General features: G+C 47.3%; 1 protein-coding gene across 1 annotated transcript; it reads right to left on the reverse strand.

Annotated features, from left to right (window-relative positions):
• Positions 1–678: 678 nt before the first annotated feature.
• Positions 679–11951, reverse strand: LOC140724241 (beta-1,3-galactosyltransferase 5-like). The gene is made up of 3 exons (XM_073038721.1): positions 11891–11951; positions 3420–3566; positions 679–1637 (listed from the first exon to the last, which is right to left on the reverse strand). The coding sequence occupies exons 1-3, from the start codon at positions 11949–11951 to the stop codon at positions 679–681; spliced, it is 1167 nt and encodes a 388-aa protein (XP_072894822.1).
• Positions 11952–17199: the final 5248 nt, after the last annotated feature.

Here is a 17199-nt window from a genome sequence, read left to right on the forward strand (position 1 = left end):
GCTTCGGGCCCTTTTCCCTTTTTGTTATATTGAAGCTGTAAGAGACGGAAAGTTAAAAAAAAAGAAAAACCTTGCTTAACAATTAAAGAAATGTGTCACCTTTAACTTAATGACTTTTGGAAATCAGTTCATCTTTTATGAGCTTAGCTATTCACAGTCACATAAATTTTGACTGGGATGCCGAAAATAAATATATATATATATACTGACTGGACTACTGAGATTCACCGGCATTGTATATATCTTTCACTGTGGAATTCGGTCATCTGCAGAATATATTTTGTGTTAGTGCGATATATAGTCGAATAGGGATTGTGCGCTTGTATAATAAACAAACCATCTTTTTGCTGACTGCCCTTTCCCCACATACACACCCACCTCCCCCCCCCTCTCTCTCTCTCTCTCTCTCTCTCTCTCTCTCTCTCTCTCTCTCTCTCTCACACACACACACACACATACATACTCTCTGTCCCCCTCGCTCTTATCCACCTTCCTCTCCCTCTCAGTCACAGCATTCTCAGCGCCATCACACTCCGCAATGTCCATCACACAGCGGCATTCCATCGGCCCGCCGATCCACCCGCCCTCTCCCGATTCTGGCCTCCACCTTCTACTTACAGTGCAACACCCACCCCCAACCCCCCACCACCACCTCACCCTCTCCCCGATACGCTTTCGTCACTTCTTTTCGGGGCAGTCCGCGCTGTCTGAGTCCATAACGCCTCGCCAGTAGAGCAGCTTATCCGAGTCGGCCACGTGATGCGAGGTGACGAGCCGCCGGTAGGTGCAGATGGAGAACGGAACCCTGCTATGGAAGAACACGCGCTTGGAGTGGATGGGCACCGGCTTTATGTTCAGCTCCGCCAGGCGCAGCCCCACGTGAACGTCCTCCAATTTGAACAGCGGCGCGGTCCGGGAGATGTTCCACACAGCACACGCCGTGTCGGTGGACAGGACGTAGCCGGTGCCGGAACAAAAAGGTGGGTAACTTTTCCCAGGGTACTCCTCCGTGCTGATGTACCACCGGCTCTGTTTCAGGCGATCCGGATGCAAGTTCATGAAAATGGCCCCGGTGGCTAAGTTGCTGCGGGGGGCGCGGGACAGGAGCTCCAGCAGGTAGTCGGTGTTGACGAACATGTCGGTGTCGGTCTTCATCACGAAGGCGGCGGAGGGGCAGTAGCTGCAGAGCCACCCGAGGCCCGTCAGCACCTTCCGGGTCAGGTTGTAGTACGTGTCATGGAAGTCAGCCTGGATGATGTCCCGGTGCAGGGCGTTCTCCCTTTCGATCCAGGGCTGCCGCTCCCGCCCGTGTCCCAACACGAAGTAAGTGACCGCTGTGGCTCCTCCGACCCGCCGCCTGCTCCCCCAGGTTTGGCGGATAACGTTGCGAGTATGGAATTGACCGGGGGAACTCGTGACCAGTAGGACGAGGAAGATGGTGTTGCTGATACATTCACTGGACGGCAGCATCATGAAGGAAGTGTTTAACGTTAGGGAGCGACTGCTCCGGACGTCGCTGAAACTAATATTTCGGCTCCAGAGAACCATAAGGAAAGCCAGTAGGACGACGATACAACTCTTGAGGGGTCGCTTGCCACGTAACGAGCCGCTGAGCATCCACAGCCATCGGCAGGAAACTGCAGGGAAATATAACGGAAGAAAGTACGCTTTCGCATTCTCAACACTGAAAATATTGCAGCCAACAATACTGTAACAGTAAGCACTGGGAGGTACGAGATGTAGCAGAGTGAGCCGATGCCGATGGTCGGTTAACAGCTAACGAAAACAGAGGGACACACCTCCGCTGCTCACAAACTCTCCGCTCCCCTAAGCCAACGTCCCATCTCCGCCCCCCCCCCCACCCCCACCCCACACACCCTGGGACCACACACTATCCGATCTCCTCTGAGTTACCCACCCCAGGGTGACACAATCTAGGGGGACAATTGAGAATTTGTTTCAGTGGTGAATGTGGAGTTCTTCACAGGTCGAGGAAAGGGGAAGGCTTTCATACCAGAAGGACTTTACCGGGCCTGTTGGAATATATATCTTTTTTTCAAAATGACGTGACGTACTTTCAGCCGGTTGAACCGAGATGGCATTCTGGTGGCTGCAGAATTTGTTTCAAATTTCCTCTTACTTGTAGTTCTATTTAATTAACTTCGCTCCAATCTGCAGCCATGACCTTATAACTCATAATCCTCTCAACAATGATCTACTAACTCACAGCAAATATCCTCGGTACCCAACGGTCGACAGGAGAACGCAGAGCAGTCAGGCGCCATGGCCAGAAGCGTGGGGGAAGAGGAGAGGGGGGAAAGCAAGCGGGCTGAAACGCCGATGGATGACGCCTCCTCTAGCCAGCATCTCGTTGGCGAATGTGCAGTCGCCGGGGTGCAAAGCTGACGATTTCAGGGCGACTGCTGCATCAGAGGCAGATGAAATATATCTCGGCTGTTTGCTGTATGGAAACGTGGTTATCTCCTGACAGGCCGGATGCAGCAGTCAGAGAGAAGGATTCACGATTTTCCCATCATTGTAAAATTGCGCGGGTTCCGGGAGGATAAATGTCATCAGAAGCTTCTGACGGCGGGAAGTAATTGACAAGGAATTGTTGCTTGTCCCTCGCTCAGTGGTTTAATAGGAGTAATTAAGTGGCATCCTAACTTATGAAAGGCGAACGTGTTTGAGGCGAGGATGATACCGAGTATACACCCGAATATACAAGATAAATCACAGCTGGAGAATGCAATATTCTTAGTGGAGCATCATGGTCCGCCATATGCTCTATCAACTTTCGATACCTGGTTGCTGCCAACTTTTCTCTATTTATAAGTCGAATTGAATTGAATTGAATTGAATTCAGTTGAATTGAATTGAGTTGAATTTAACTGAATTGAATTGAATTGAGTTGAATTGAATTGAATTTCGGTTTATTTTCATTTTGAAAAGACAACTGCAATGCAGTTAAGAAAATGAAACAACGTTCCTCCAGAACGATATCACGAAAGCACACGAGAAAACAGACTACACCAGAAAATCCACATAACGTTTGGCAATCCCCAAATCCGGAGAGGCTGCTGCGTATTAATTTCGCGCTACCGTCTCAGCGCGTTCCCCGGAAAGGAGCTCCAAACCCACCAGACAAAACAAGACTACCCAGACACACCAAGTCAGGAGACCAGCTCTACCACCCAACAAACCAAATACTAAAGCAACAAGACCTACACAAAACCACATAGTTACATATAGTTATAGTTAACATATAGTTACAACAGTGCAAAAGTTGTGGCTTTTTATCCGTCGGTCCTTCGAGGTGGCGCTTATGTAGAACTCGTGTTCCTCCTGCTTGGAAGAGCGAAGGATAGAATGCAGACCGTTCCGTTCGCCTCTGTGAATGCGGCTTACATACCACCAACAGCTGATCACAAGGAAGCGCTTGCGACGCTGCGTGATGTCGCCTGTAAAGAAGAAACAGGCCACCGCGGCGCATTTGAAATTGTCGTCGGAGACTTCAAGCAGACCCGTTTGCAGGAAACTCCGTCCAGTGACCACCAGCAGGTACCCTGTCGGACCAGAGATCTTACCACACTGGATTAAGATAATGAACGCCTACCGTTCCTCGCCCAGACCGCGTTTTGGTACTTCTGCCTGCATACAGGCAGAGCGCAAGAAAGCAAGGCTGCAGAGATTGGAACAATTATCCGGCGGTCTTGGGGTGGGGTGGGAAGAGAAAGGAGAAGAGCTAAGAATGAACACGCCATGGCTGTAACAGACGCCATCAAAAAGCCAGCGGATGAGAGTGTCCCCACTAAATCATAGAAACATAGGAATCCTACAGCACAATACAGGCCTTTCGTCCCGAAGAGTTGTGCCGAACATGTCCCTACCTCCGGAATTACTGGGTTTACCTATAGCCCTGTATTTTACTATGCTCCATGTACCTATCTCAAAGCCTGTTAAAATACCCTATCGTATCCGCCTCCACCACTGCTGCCGGCAGCGCATTCCAATCAGAGGCCCCGGATGAACCACGTGTTCCAAGCTTTGCCGAGGGCCACATCAGAGGCTTTCAAATCTGGAGACCAAGAATGCTAGAGGCGGTGCAGGTATCACCCCCAGAAAGCCATCTCGTGGGCGGGACAAAGCTGGAAATCAAGCGGGGATGTTTGATAGCGGGAGCAGGGCTTGAATGCTATAACCCTTCTACAAAGTTAAATCAAGCGACATGGGAAACAGCAGGGCGCCGCGCCCAGATAATCTCGATGCGTTGACCGTCCGGACACTGATGATCCTTTGCCCTCAGCTTTCGTGAACATCATGCTGCTGAACCCGCTGCCGTGGATCAGGATCTCTGCAATGCGCCAGGTAAAACTAGCAATCTTGTAGTTAGGGTTCCTTTTAGAACAGTGATCAGTGTGATTGAGTTTCTCATTGGAATGGAGGGCGCAATATTCGACCTAAAACCAGTGTTTTAAAGCTGCTCTTAAATTCAATCCCTCTCGCAATGAAGGCCAACACTCTGCAAACTAACATTTTGCGATTCATGCACGGGCACCGCCAAGTCCTTCTGCACAGGAACATCCTGCAATGTCGCAGCATTTCAAATAATAATCTGTTCTTCCATTTTTCCTTCCGAAGTGAATGACCTCGTATTTACCAGTATTGTACTCCATCTGCCAGACTCTGGCCCTCTCACTTGACTTATCTACAGACTTTCCGTATCCTCTGCAGGATTTGTTTTTCCGCCCAATTTACTATCATCAGCAAACTTAGATACACTACATTCGGTCCGCCCTTCCAGATCATTAGTGTATGTCATGAACAGTAGTAGGCCCAGCATTGACCCCCTGTGGGACACCGCTCATCATTTTTTGCCAACCAGAGAAAGACCCTCTGCTTTCTATTGGTTAACCAATTCTCCATCCATGCTAACACATCAGCCCCAACTCTATGTTTCTGTATCTTATGGATAAGTCCCTAATGTGGCACCTTATGGAACTCCTTCTAGAAATCCAAGTAAATAACGTCCACCTGCGCTCGTTATCTCCTCAAAGAATTCCAGTAAGTTTATCAAACAGTACCTGCCTTTGCTGAATCCGTGCCGGGTGTGCATGATGTGTCAATTCATTTCCAAATGCCGCGCTGTTTTCACCTAAATGATAGTTTCACATATTTTCCCAAGTACAGACGTTAACCCAGCTTGCCGATAGTTCTATTGCCTTTTGCAACCATCCTTTTCTGAGCAGTGGCGTGACATTCGCCTTCTTCCAATCCTTCGGGACCTGCTCAGAGTCCAGAAGCCTCTACTACAACCCCTGGTATTAATTTCAGCACCCTCGGGTACATTCCATCAGAGTCAGGGGACTTGTCAATCTTTAGGCTCACACGTTTGCTTAACACTACCGAGTGAGAGCTATTGTATGGAGGTCCACACCTTCTATTGCACCCATACCAACTGTCTTCGGCAAATTAGACGTGTCCTCCACTGTGAAAACCAACACAAAACCACCTCTGCCACTTCCTCAGTACCCAATACCAATTCCCCCTTCTCGTCCCCCCGGGATCCTACGTTCTTTTTGCCAACCCTCATGAATTCTGTAATTATAAAAACATTTACTATCAGTTTTCTATATTTTGTGCTGCTTTATTTTCACAATCTATCTTCCCTTTCTTTATTGCTCGCTAAGTGTTTTCGTTGCTTTTTAAAGTTCTCCCAGTTTTCCATTTCACCACTACTCTTGGTGACTTTGCACGAACGACTTTTGCATTTGACGCCTTCCTTTATTTCCTCTGTTATCCATTTCTGGGACTCCCACGCTTACTGCCCTTGCTTTTAATTGGGAAATACTTTTATTGAGCACCGCGAAAACTCCCGTTGAAAGTTCTCCATTGTTCGTCAACCGTCCCACTGTGTTCCAAGTCTACCCTATCCAACTCCTTCCTCATCCCGTTGTGGTCTCACTTGTTTAGATATAATACACTGGTTTTCGGTCGAGCTGTTGCACCTTCCATTTCGATGAGACACGCAATCACACTGTGATCACTTTTCTAAAAAGCACCGTAACTACAAGATTGCTAATTGGACGGATTCCTGACACGGTATGCTGACAGGCCCGCTATGGGGAATGCCATACATGATCTAGTATCAGGTAATGAACCGGGTCAGGTTACAGATCTGTTAGTGGGTGAGCATCTGGGGGACAATTATCACCACTCCCTGGCCTTTAACATTATCATGGAAAAGGATAGAATCAGAGAGGACAAGAAAATTTTTAATTGGGGAAGGGCAAATTATGAGGCAAAAGGCTGGAACTTGCGGGTGTGAATTGGGATGATGTTTTTGCGTGGAAATATACTATGGACATGTGGTCGATGTTTAATGATCTCTTGCAGAATGTTAGGGATAAATTTGTCCCAGTGAGGAAGATAAAGAATGGTAGGGTGAAGGAACCATGGGTGACAAGTGAAGTGGAAAATCTAGTCAGGTGGAAGAAGGCAGCATACATGAGGTTTAGGAAGCAAGGATCAGATGGGTCTATTGAGAAATATAGGGTAGCAAGAAAGGAGCTTAAGAAGGGGCTGAGAAGAGCAAGAAGGGGTCATGAGAAGGCCTTGGCGAGTAGAGTAAAGGAAAACCCCAAGGCATTCTTCAATTATGTGAAGAACAAAAGGATGACAGGAGTAAAGGTAGGACCGATTTGAGATAAAAGTGGGAAGATGTGCCTGGAGACTGTTGAAGTGAGTGAGATCCTCAATGAATACTTCCCTTCGGTATTCACCAATGAGAGGGAACTTGATGATGGTGAGGACAATATGAGTGAGGTTGATGTTCTGGAACATGTTGATATTAAGGGAGAGGAGGTGTTGGAGTTGTTAAAATACATTAGGACGGATGTCCCCGGGGCCTGACGGAATATTCCCCAGGCTGTTCCACGAGCCGAGGGAAGAGATTGCTGAGTCTCTGGCTAGGATCTTTATGTCCTCGTTGTCCAGAGTAATGGTACCGGAGGATTGGAGGGAGGCGAATGTTGTTCAAAAAAGGTAGTAGGGATAGTCCGGGTATTTACAGACCAGTGAGCCTTACGTCTGTGGTGGGAAAGCTGTTGGAAGAGATTCTTAGAGATAGGATCTATGGGCATTTAGAGAATCATGGTCTGATCAGGGACAGTCAGCAGGCTTCGTGAAGGGCAGATCATGCCTAACAAGCCTGATAGAGTTCTTTGAGGAGGTGACCAGGCATATAGATGAGGGTCGGGCAGTGGATGTGATCGACATGGATTTTAGTAAGGCTTTTGACAAGGTTCCACACGGTCGGCTTATTCAGAAAGTCAGAAGGCATGGGATCCAGGGAAGTTTGTCCAGGTGGATTCAGAATTGGCTTGCCTGCAGAAGGCAGAGGGTTGTTGTGGAGTGAGTACATTCGGATTGGAGGGTTGTGACTAATGGTGTCCCACAAGGATCTGTTTTGGGACCTCTACTTTTCGTGATTTCTATTAACGACCTGGATGTGGGGGTAGAAGGGTGGGTTGGCAAGTTTGCAGACGACACAAAGATTGTTGGTGTTTTAGATAGTGTAGAGGATTGTCAAAGATTGCAGAGAGACATTGATAGGATGCAGAAGTGAGCTGAGAAGTGGCAGATGGAGTTCAATCCGGAGAAGTGTCAGGTGGGTCACTTTGGAAGGACAAACTCCAAGGCAGAGAACAAAGCAAATGGCAGGATACCTGGTAGTGTGGAGGAGCAGAGGGATCTGGGGGTACATGTCCTCGGATCCCTGAAATATGCCTCACAGGTAGATAGGGTAGTTAAGAAAGCTTATGGGGTGTTAGCTTTCATAAGTCGAGGGACAGAGTTTAAGAGACGCGATGTAATGATGCAGCTCTATAAAACTCTAGTTAGGCCACACTAAGAGTACTGTGTCCAGTTCTGGTCGCCACACTATAGGAAGGATGTGGAAGCATTGGAAATGGTACAGAGGAGATTTACCAGGATGCTGCCTGGTTTAGAGAGCATGGATTATGATCAAAGATTAAGGGAGCTAGGGCTTTACTCTTTGGAGAGGAGGAGGATGAGAGGAGTCATGATAGAAGTGTACAAGATATTACGAGGAATAGACAGAGTGGACAGCCAGCGCCTCTTCCCCAGGGTACCACTGCTCAGTACAAGAGGGCATGGCTTTAAATTAAGAGGAGGGACGTTCAAGGCGAATATTAGAGGAAGGTTTTTCACTCAGAGTGTAGTTGGTGCGTGGAATGCACTGCCTGACTCAGTGGTGGAGGCAGCCACACTAGTGAAGTTTAAGAGACTACTAGACAAGTACATGGAGGAATTTAATGTGTGGGGGGGTTATATGTGAGGCAGGGTTTGAGGGTCAGCACAACATTGTGGGTCGAAGGGCCTGCAATGTGCTGTACTATGCTATGTTCTATGTTCAATGTTTCTGTAGTGGCAGTAACTCATACCACTTCATTCACATTTCTGCCACAAGTTCACTGACTTTGTTACGAATACAACGACAATTCAGAGAAAGTGCCTTTACACTCACTCTGCCTTTAAGTTCTAGTAATATGTCCTTGGCTTTTCACTCTCTTTTAGCTTTTGCTCTTTAATTTATCACTACGCACGCTTTTTCGTTTCACTTTATCTATACTTCCCCAATCCATTGACCCACCACACTGCTATTTAGTTTAAAGCACTGTCCACGACACTAGTTATGAGATTCGCCAGGATCCAGGCCCCAGCACAGTTCGGATGGAAACCGAAAGCTCCCTCCTTCCCCAAAACTGGTGCCAGTTTCCCGTGGATTCAGTTCTCACGCACCAGTCCTTGAGCCACGCGGTTATGCAGATGACACTAAGATAGGTGGCGTTGTGGATAACGAAGTAGGTTTTCAAAGCTTGGAGAGAGATTTAGGCCAGTTAGAAGAGTGGGCTGAAAGATGGTAGATGGAGTTTAACGCTGATAAGTGTGAGGTGCTACATATTGATAAGAATAATCAAAATAGGACATACATGGTAAATGGTAGGGCATTGAAGAATGCAGTAGAACAAAGTGATCTGGGAATAATGGTGCATAGTTCCCTGAAGGTGGAATCTCTTGTGGCTAGGGTGGTGAAGAAAGCTTTTGGTATGTTGGCCTTTATAAATCAGAGCATTGAGTATAGGAGTTGGGATGTAATGTTAAAATTGTACAAGGCATTGGTGAGGCCAAATATGGAGTATTGTGTACAGTTCTGGTCACCGAATTATAGGAAAGATATCAACAAATTAGTGAGCGTACAGAGAAGATTTACTAGAATGTGACCTGGACTTAAGCACATAGGTTACAGAAAAGGTTGAACAAGTTAGATTTTTATTCTTTGGAGCGTAGATGGTTGAGGGGGACTTGATAGAGGTATTTAAATTTACGAGGGGGGTAGATAGAGTTGACGTGGACAGGCTTTTTCCATTGACTGTAGGGGAGATTCAAACATGAGGACATAAGTTGATGTTAGGGGGCAAAAGTTTAAGGGTAACACGAGGGGGAATTTCTTTACTCAGTGAGTGGTAGCTGTGTGGAACGAGCTTCCAGTAGAAGTGGTAGAGGCAGGTTCGATGTTGTCATTTAAAGTAAAATTGGATAGGTATATGGACAGGAAAGGAATGGAGGCTGAGTGAAGATCGGTGGGATGAGGTGAGAGTAAGCGTTCAGTATGGACTAGAAGGGCCAAGATTACCTGCTTCCGTGATGTAATTGTTATATGGTTATCTGGTTATATTCAACTCTCTAATCCTCTTAACGCTGTGACAATTTGCACGTGGCTCAGGTATTAATCCAGAGTTTACCACATTTCTGGTTCTGTGTTTTAAATTAATCCCGCGCTGCTCGAATTCCCTCTGTAGAAACTCTTTCCTCGTTCCACCTATGTCGTTGATGCCAACATGGACCAAGACAACTGGGTCTTTCCTCTCCCACTGCAAATTTCTCTGCAGGCGTTCTACACTCGGAGTTTGCGGAGATTCCGCGTGATTCCTAAGCCTTTGACAAATCTCTACAGATATGTACAGAAGGGTGTATTGACTGGCTGCAACTCGGCCTGCTATAAAAGTACCAATGGCATGGAACGGTTAATTCGACAAGGAGCAGTGGATCCGCTCTCGTACATCACGCAAAAAAAACTATCCACCCCCCCCCCCCACACCCCCCACCCCGGAAAACCACTCCCCAGCCATGAGCACATCGCTATGAAACACTGCTGTAAGAAAGCAGTATTCATCATCAGCGACCTTCCCGGACCGACTCGTGCTCTTTTCCACGCTCACTGCAAGTTGCTCTGCAGGTCTTGTTCATTAGGAGCTCGCCGAGATCCCGCGCGATTTCTAAGCCTTTGACAAATCTCTACAGATATGTACAGAAGAGTGCATTGACTCCCCAACCGACTCGTGCTCTTTTCTCGGTGCTGCCACCGGGTACAAAAGCTCGCAGAGCCTCAGGCCACGCACGGTCATGTTCAAAAGGTCCAATTAACCGACAATCATTGGGCTTATGGTCAAAAGCGGGCAACGACACTCATTTCCCACAACCAATGATCTTACTTAAGGGGCTCTTTATCCTGGTATTTCATGTTACTCGTTACTTACTTATATTTACAGTTTCTTGCATTGATCTTCCTATCGTTACTATTCTATTGATCTACTGCGCATGTCTGCAGGGAAATGCATCTCGGGGCTGTCCGTGACGACGTGTCTGCACATGGATAATTGAATTTACTTCGAACTTGGATAGCAAGTTATGGCCATTGGGACATAAGACATGGGAGTAGAATTAGGCTATTTAGGCCTAATGGCTAAATAGGACATGGCTTTGAGGACAGTTTATTGCATTCTAGTTCATCTTTCATTGATCCGCCTACCGTTACTATTCTATTGATCTACTGCGCATGTCTGCAGGGAAATGCATCTCGGGGCTGTCCGTGACGACGTGTCTGCACATCGATAATTGAATTTACTTCGAACTTGGAAAGCAATATGGCCGTTGGGACATAAGACATGGGAGTAGAATTGGGCTATTTAGGCCCTTCGTTTCTGCTCCGCCATTTCTTCATGGCTGATTTAATATCATTCTCATTTACCTGCCAACTTCCTGTAAACTTTGATATCCTTAACAATTACCAGTCTGTCACTGTCCCTTTTAAATATATTTGATGACCCGCCCGTCAGCGGCAACGAATTCCACAGATTCACAATCCCCTGGCGGAGGGCGGTGCTCTTCAGCATTACTCTGAAGATGCGTCCTTCTATTCTGAGGCTGTGCTCCCCGGTCCTGCACTCCCCCACCACACGGAATATCCTCTCCCCATCCAATCTATCTAGGGCTTTCAATAGTCGGTAGGTTTCAATTAGGTACGGCTGAGCTCCAAAGACTGCAGGCCCACAGCCATCAAACGCTCCCTGTGTGTTCACCGAGTATTGCCCGGAATTATTCACAGGTGCCGCACCCACTCTCTCAGAGAACTGGCCCAGACCTGATCCGAGGGCTCGGAAGACATTTCACAAAGAGAAAACACAGCGTATTCCCTGGGAAATCGAAACCCATTACTATCACCCTCAGGGCACTCCCCAACTATTTCATCAGCACCGTTCTGGTCTGGGTGACCCTCTGCCCTGTCCGCTCTTCGGCAAATCCCTGCAATATCTCGCTGTGGTGACGCGCAGCGCAACGCGCTGTAAGCAGCGTGAAGCAGGCAGTAGTTATACCCCTTTCCTCATTTGACTGTGCTTTCCCAATAGATGTTAACCCTCTCTCGTCTCTCTCTTCCGTCCCTTCACAAATCATTTGCGGACACCAATTAAATCCAGACACACCACAGATTAGTATTTATAATTAAATTTAAAAAACTGTAACATACCCGTGTTCTTTCCTGCTGTTGATGTATTTGAGAAGCCATTTCTCTCAGCCCCTTCAGCCATTTTGCGGACAGAGTATCGTCAGGCGCCGGTGTTCTGTAACAAACAGAAAATTATTAGTGAGGTCAAAAAATTAAATAAGTTGACGTGGAAGCCTTTCTTTTTATGTTTGTTTTCAAACCAGCCACGTGCTTTAAAATAACTTGGGGCCCCTTCACAGGGGTGCTGACACTTGCGCCCAAACTCACTAGGTCACATAATGCCCAAATGCGCCCTGCGCCATCACTCTCCGTGGAGTCTGCACCCGTTGTTTCTCTCGTGTAATATTGTTTCATAGACGAATCCTGCGGCACGGAGCGGATGTGTCGTGTCAATCGTGGGTCATTGGATCTGTAGGGAAGATTGGAGGGGCTGAACAAATATTCCAAGCAACCTCGTTCCTGTTGTCACTGGGGTTGGGTGGGAAAACAAGTACAGATCATGGACTTAAGGGTGAAAGGTGAAAGGTGTAAGGGGACGGGGAGAGATTTCTTTGCTCAGAGGGACGGGGAGGGTGTGGAACGAGCTGGAAGCGGCGGATACGCGTTCGATTTCATCATTCTCGGGCCGGGAACTTCCTCGGGTCTGGGGAAGCGGATGGGTGCCAGAACACGGAAGGTCGGCGGGTTGGGGGTCGCGGAAAGAAGGAGACGAGCTGCGTATTGATAGGTAAAGCCAGGTGAAAGAACAGCCGTGGTAAACCAACCTGCAGCCAAAACCAAAGAAGGAGAGCGTTCACATAACGCAGATAAACGGCGACACGAAAGATTTAACCTCATGTGTCCTTGTCTCCATTATCCCGACAACAATGTCTGAGGCTTGTTGAAGAAATCCCTGAAATGGTTAACTACCCGCAACTGACGCGAGCTGTATGAGTGGAAGTTATATTTTCTGTCCGCTCTGCCTTCTCTGGAGCCGCCGGGCTCTGATTCAGCCGAGTCCCGATACAGGTTCTGACCGTGAATCGTCACGCCTCCATTAAGTAATGTGTGTGCTCGGTAAACCACTAACCTTTATCTGATGATGCCGGCCCAGCGTATTTCCTATTTAGGATTTGTTTCAACGAACTCGCTGATCAGTGGTTTATTGTTCCGATTGTCCGTGTGTGGTGGCGTTCTGATTGGTAATCTATCTGTGTCCTCGCTATGTCGGTTTACTGCCCTCGATGTCCTGATTTTAAGCTTCCAACCCGGCTCCTGCCCTGCTCGCTTCAAGACCGGATCTCTTCTCTCAGCGCTTCGCCCTTGTCTCGCGTGTGATATCACGCCGCAGTTTGATTATATCACACAGCACGTTTATTACCCAGTCTTAAACTTCAGACAGCGAGGGGGACAATAACGATCACCAACAATGTCCGCACGGGACGCGCTTTGAGACAAATGTCTCTGTGGCACGGTGTCACCTTCCCAAAGGGGTAAAGTACACGCTGAAGTAGCCAAACCCTTTAAATTTCAACCTTGAAACCATTGTGCTGACTCCTTTATTGCCGGTAAGAGATAAAGGGCAGCCGAATCATAAATGCAACCCTTTAGAGATAAGTATCTGGTTGATCATTACATATCCTAGATGAGAGCATTTTGTCCTGAATTTAATGTTGCAATCTTGAACTTTCTTATCAGCTTGAAACGAAAATTACAATCGGGTATCTCTTTTTTTTTTATTATTTTCTTTCTTTCACTTGTATTTCTGATTTTATATAAACGAATTTATTAGGGGACGGATGGGAAATGCACAGCCAGCGCCGAGTACGCCTGAGGCGTTTGCCCTCAAGAATAGGTAGACAAAATTAGATACTGTTAATGGATGCGGCCAACCAGCGGGGAGCCACCGAAACCGGGTCTACGGAACTGCGTCACGGTGCAGAGACGTGCAGAGGAACGCAGTGTTGATAGGAGATACCATCGTCAGGGGAGCAGAGACGAGATTCGGTGGGCGCTATTGAGACACCCGACCGGTATATTGTTTCCCAGGTGCCAGGGTCAGGGATGTCTCAAGATCGGTTCCATGCCACTCTCAGGGGCGAGGGTGAGCGGCCAGAAGTCTCAGTAGGCAATATGAGGAGGTCCTGAAGAGATATTTCAGGGAGCAAGGTAGAAAGCTAAGGAAGAGAGCCCGCAGGGCATCAATGTTTGCCCGTGTCACGTTCCAAAGAGGGTAAGTGTCGCATGATGTTGCGGGTGATATGGGCGGCTCAGGAACTGGTCTGGGGAGGGGGAAGAGGCTCCGATTTATGGATCATTGGGAACTCTTCTGGGGAAGGGACGACCTGTTCAAAAGGGACGGGTTGCACCTGAGCCTGGGGGCGTCCAGTATCCTTGCAGACAGGTTCGCTTGGCACCGCCACTGCTGGGAAGCTTCCAAGGTCCCTGCTTTAAGTTGGATAACTACCCCTGATGTTCGAGGGGGTTTAACCTAATTTGGCAGGGGGGTGGTGCTGAGGATGAGCTAGTCGGTTTACAAATAACGGCAACCTGTAATGATATTCCTTGCAAGGAGAGGCCGGTGACCGGGCAGGGTTGCAGTTGACAGGATGATTTTCAATGTAAAGGCAGACAAGATTGGCAAAGGGCGAATGCGGGACTGAAGGGGCTATACTTGAATGCGCGCAGTAAACGGCGAAAAGGAAGATGAACTTGCAGCGCCATTACAGAGTGGGATGTACGATGTTGTATGCATCGCTGATTGAGAGCTGAAAGAAGAATTTAGCTGGCAGCTTAACGTCCAATGATAGATAATCCACCGAAAGTACTGGCTGGTAAGCAGAGGAGGTGGCCTGGCACCGTGGGTAAAAAAAAAATAAAATTAAATAAAATTATTGTACAGGTGACATGGGTTCCGAAAGTTTTAAATTATCACGACTGGAACTACAGAACTGCAAGGGTAAAAGAAATACCCTGATGGGAGTTATATACAGACCCGTAAACAGTGGTAAGGATGTGGTCTGCCATGTACAGCAGAATATGGGAAATGTAGGCCGAAAGTCCGCATGGATCAAATGACATATTTCTGTTCCAAAGTTTTATCATCTAATGTTAAGCGTCTGAAAATTCCGCCATGGCAAGTGCTCTTATTAAAACCGCCACAGTGTTGCTCTCGATACTGACAACAGCGAATTCAAGTTCCAGAATTTTATAGCTCCTTCGCACAGTCATAAAGCTGGTCTTCAGTCTCATTATCTCACACCTCCGCACTGTGATATTGCCAACGTGGTCTCCGATCCGAATTTATCACTTCACATCACGGTGAGTGTGATTGCGTTTCCTTCAACAATTCCACCTGAGGAGACATGACCTGAATTCCAGTTCCCTTCGGTTGGGGCAGCGCTCTGATTTACTGTTCACCTTCGAACCAATTTATAGACAGATGGTAAATCTTATGGGCAGCTAAAGACAAACAGCGCTGTGGCTTTCTTGGGCGTAGGCAGCCCAAGGAAGGGCCCTGAGATTCTTAAAAGTTTCATCTGGATACAGCGCGTATCAGATTCTTCCAGGCGAATCAGCCGCGACCCCCGGCAATGTACCTTTAAACACTGGCCTTATCACAGGGTAATTTCTAATGACTATTAATCTACCGACCGGTATATCTTTGGACTGTAGGAGGAAACCGGGACCCTGGTTGTAAACCCACACAACCCGTGGGAAAGGTACACACTGCGGACAGCCGGCGCAAAACTTAAGGACTAACGTGGCACTCTACTCCGACCAAATGTTATTGGTTTTGAAAAACCTTTCCTTTTGAAGCCTGGATATGCATTTCCCCAGCGTTTCACTGCGGGTCTGCTGCTTGAAGCAGCACCAAGCTTTTCGCACAGCGAACGGCGGGAGGGGTGGGTGTTCCAGCTGCTGAGGGTGGCGGTACAGACACATGACTTAGGAACATGGATCAGAATCAGCTTTAATTAAATCAGGTTTACTTTAGTTAAATCCAATAAGCAGTGCAAAAACGGAAATAAAATATAGTGAGGTATTGCTCATGGGTTTAATGTCCATTCACAAACCCTTTCCTCGGTCAGTGAATGCGTGCCTTCAGGCTTCCGTACCTCCGTCCTGACGGTAGCCATGGCAACCATCAACGAGCAGAAATGAGCGTCTCCGGTGTGCTGAGGAGTGCTGTAATGTTGCAGATTCTAACGGCTGTGTTAGCATTTTACAGATCAACAGCAACTGTTATTAATTAACATTGCAACAATCGTGAGTAGTTTAATGAGAACTAAGAGTAAAGTTTGCATAAGATAAAGATAGGAATGCGCTTCACCCCCACCCACCTGTTACAGTGCCTGTAAAAGGTATTCAAACCACGCCCTCGCGGAAGAGTTCATGTTTTACAGTTTTACCACTTTGAATCACAGAGGATCCAATTTGGCTTTTCTGTATCCTGATCAACAGATAAATGTATATTGTGCTAAAGACAAAAGTCAAAGCAGACGCAATGTTGCCGCGTTAAGTGATCTGAATTAATGTCAAATATAAAACACAAAGCAATCGATTGCTCATGTATTCAGTCCACATTTTAATATGACGCACCAAATTATCACTGCTGCAGCTAATTGGTTTTAGAAGTTACAGAGTTAGAGGAATGGAGATCGCCGTAGCACTCAAGGTGTTTCGACTGACTGTAGTAAAAATACACCTGTACCATATAACCATATAACAATTACAGCACGGAAACAGGCCATCTCGGCCCTTCTAGTCCATGCCGACCGCTTAATCTCACCTAGTCCTTCGGCCTTACCAATGCCTTGTACAATTTTAACATTACATCCCAACTCCTATACTCAATGCTCGGATTTATCAAGGCCAACATACCAAAAGCTTTCTTCAACACCTTATCCATATGAGATGGTCCATCTGTTGGTGATTCAGGCCACCTCCTCTGCTTACCAGCCAGTACTTTCGGTGGAATATCTATCCTTGGACGTTAAGCTGCCAGCTAAATTCTTCTTTCAGCTCTCAATCAGCGATGCTTACAACATCGTACATCCCACTTTGTAAATGTGCTGCAAGCTCATCTTCCTTTTTCCCGTTTACTCCGCGCATTCAAGTATAGCCCCTTCAGTCCCGCATTCGCCCTTTGCCAATCTTGTCTGCCTTTACATTGAAAATCATCCTGTCAACTGCAACCCTGCCCGGTCACCGGCCTCTCCTTGCAAGGAATATCGTTGAAGGTTGCCGTTATTTGTAAACCGACTAGCTCATCCTCAGCACCACTCCCCCTGCCAAATTAGGTTAAACCCCCTCGAACATCAGGGGTAGTTATCCAACTTAAAGCGGGG

This window comes from Hemitrygon akajei, unplaced genomic scaffold (genome assembly GCF_048418815.1).
Source record: "Hemitrygon akajei unplaced genomic scaffold, sHemAka1.3 Scf000177, whole genome shotgun sequence".
Classification (NCBI taxonomy): Eukaryota; Metazoa; Chordata; class Chondrichthyes; order Myliobatiformes; family Dasyatidae; genus Hemitrygon; species Hemitrygon akajei.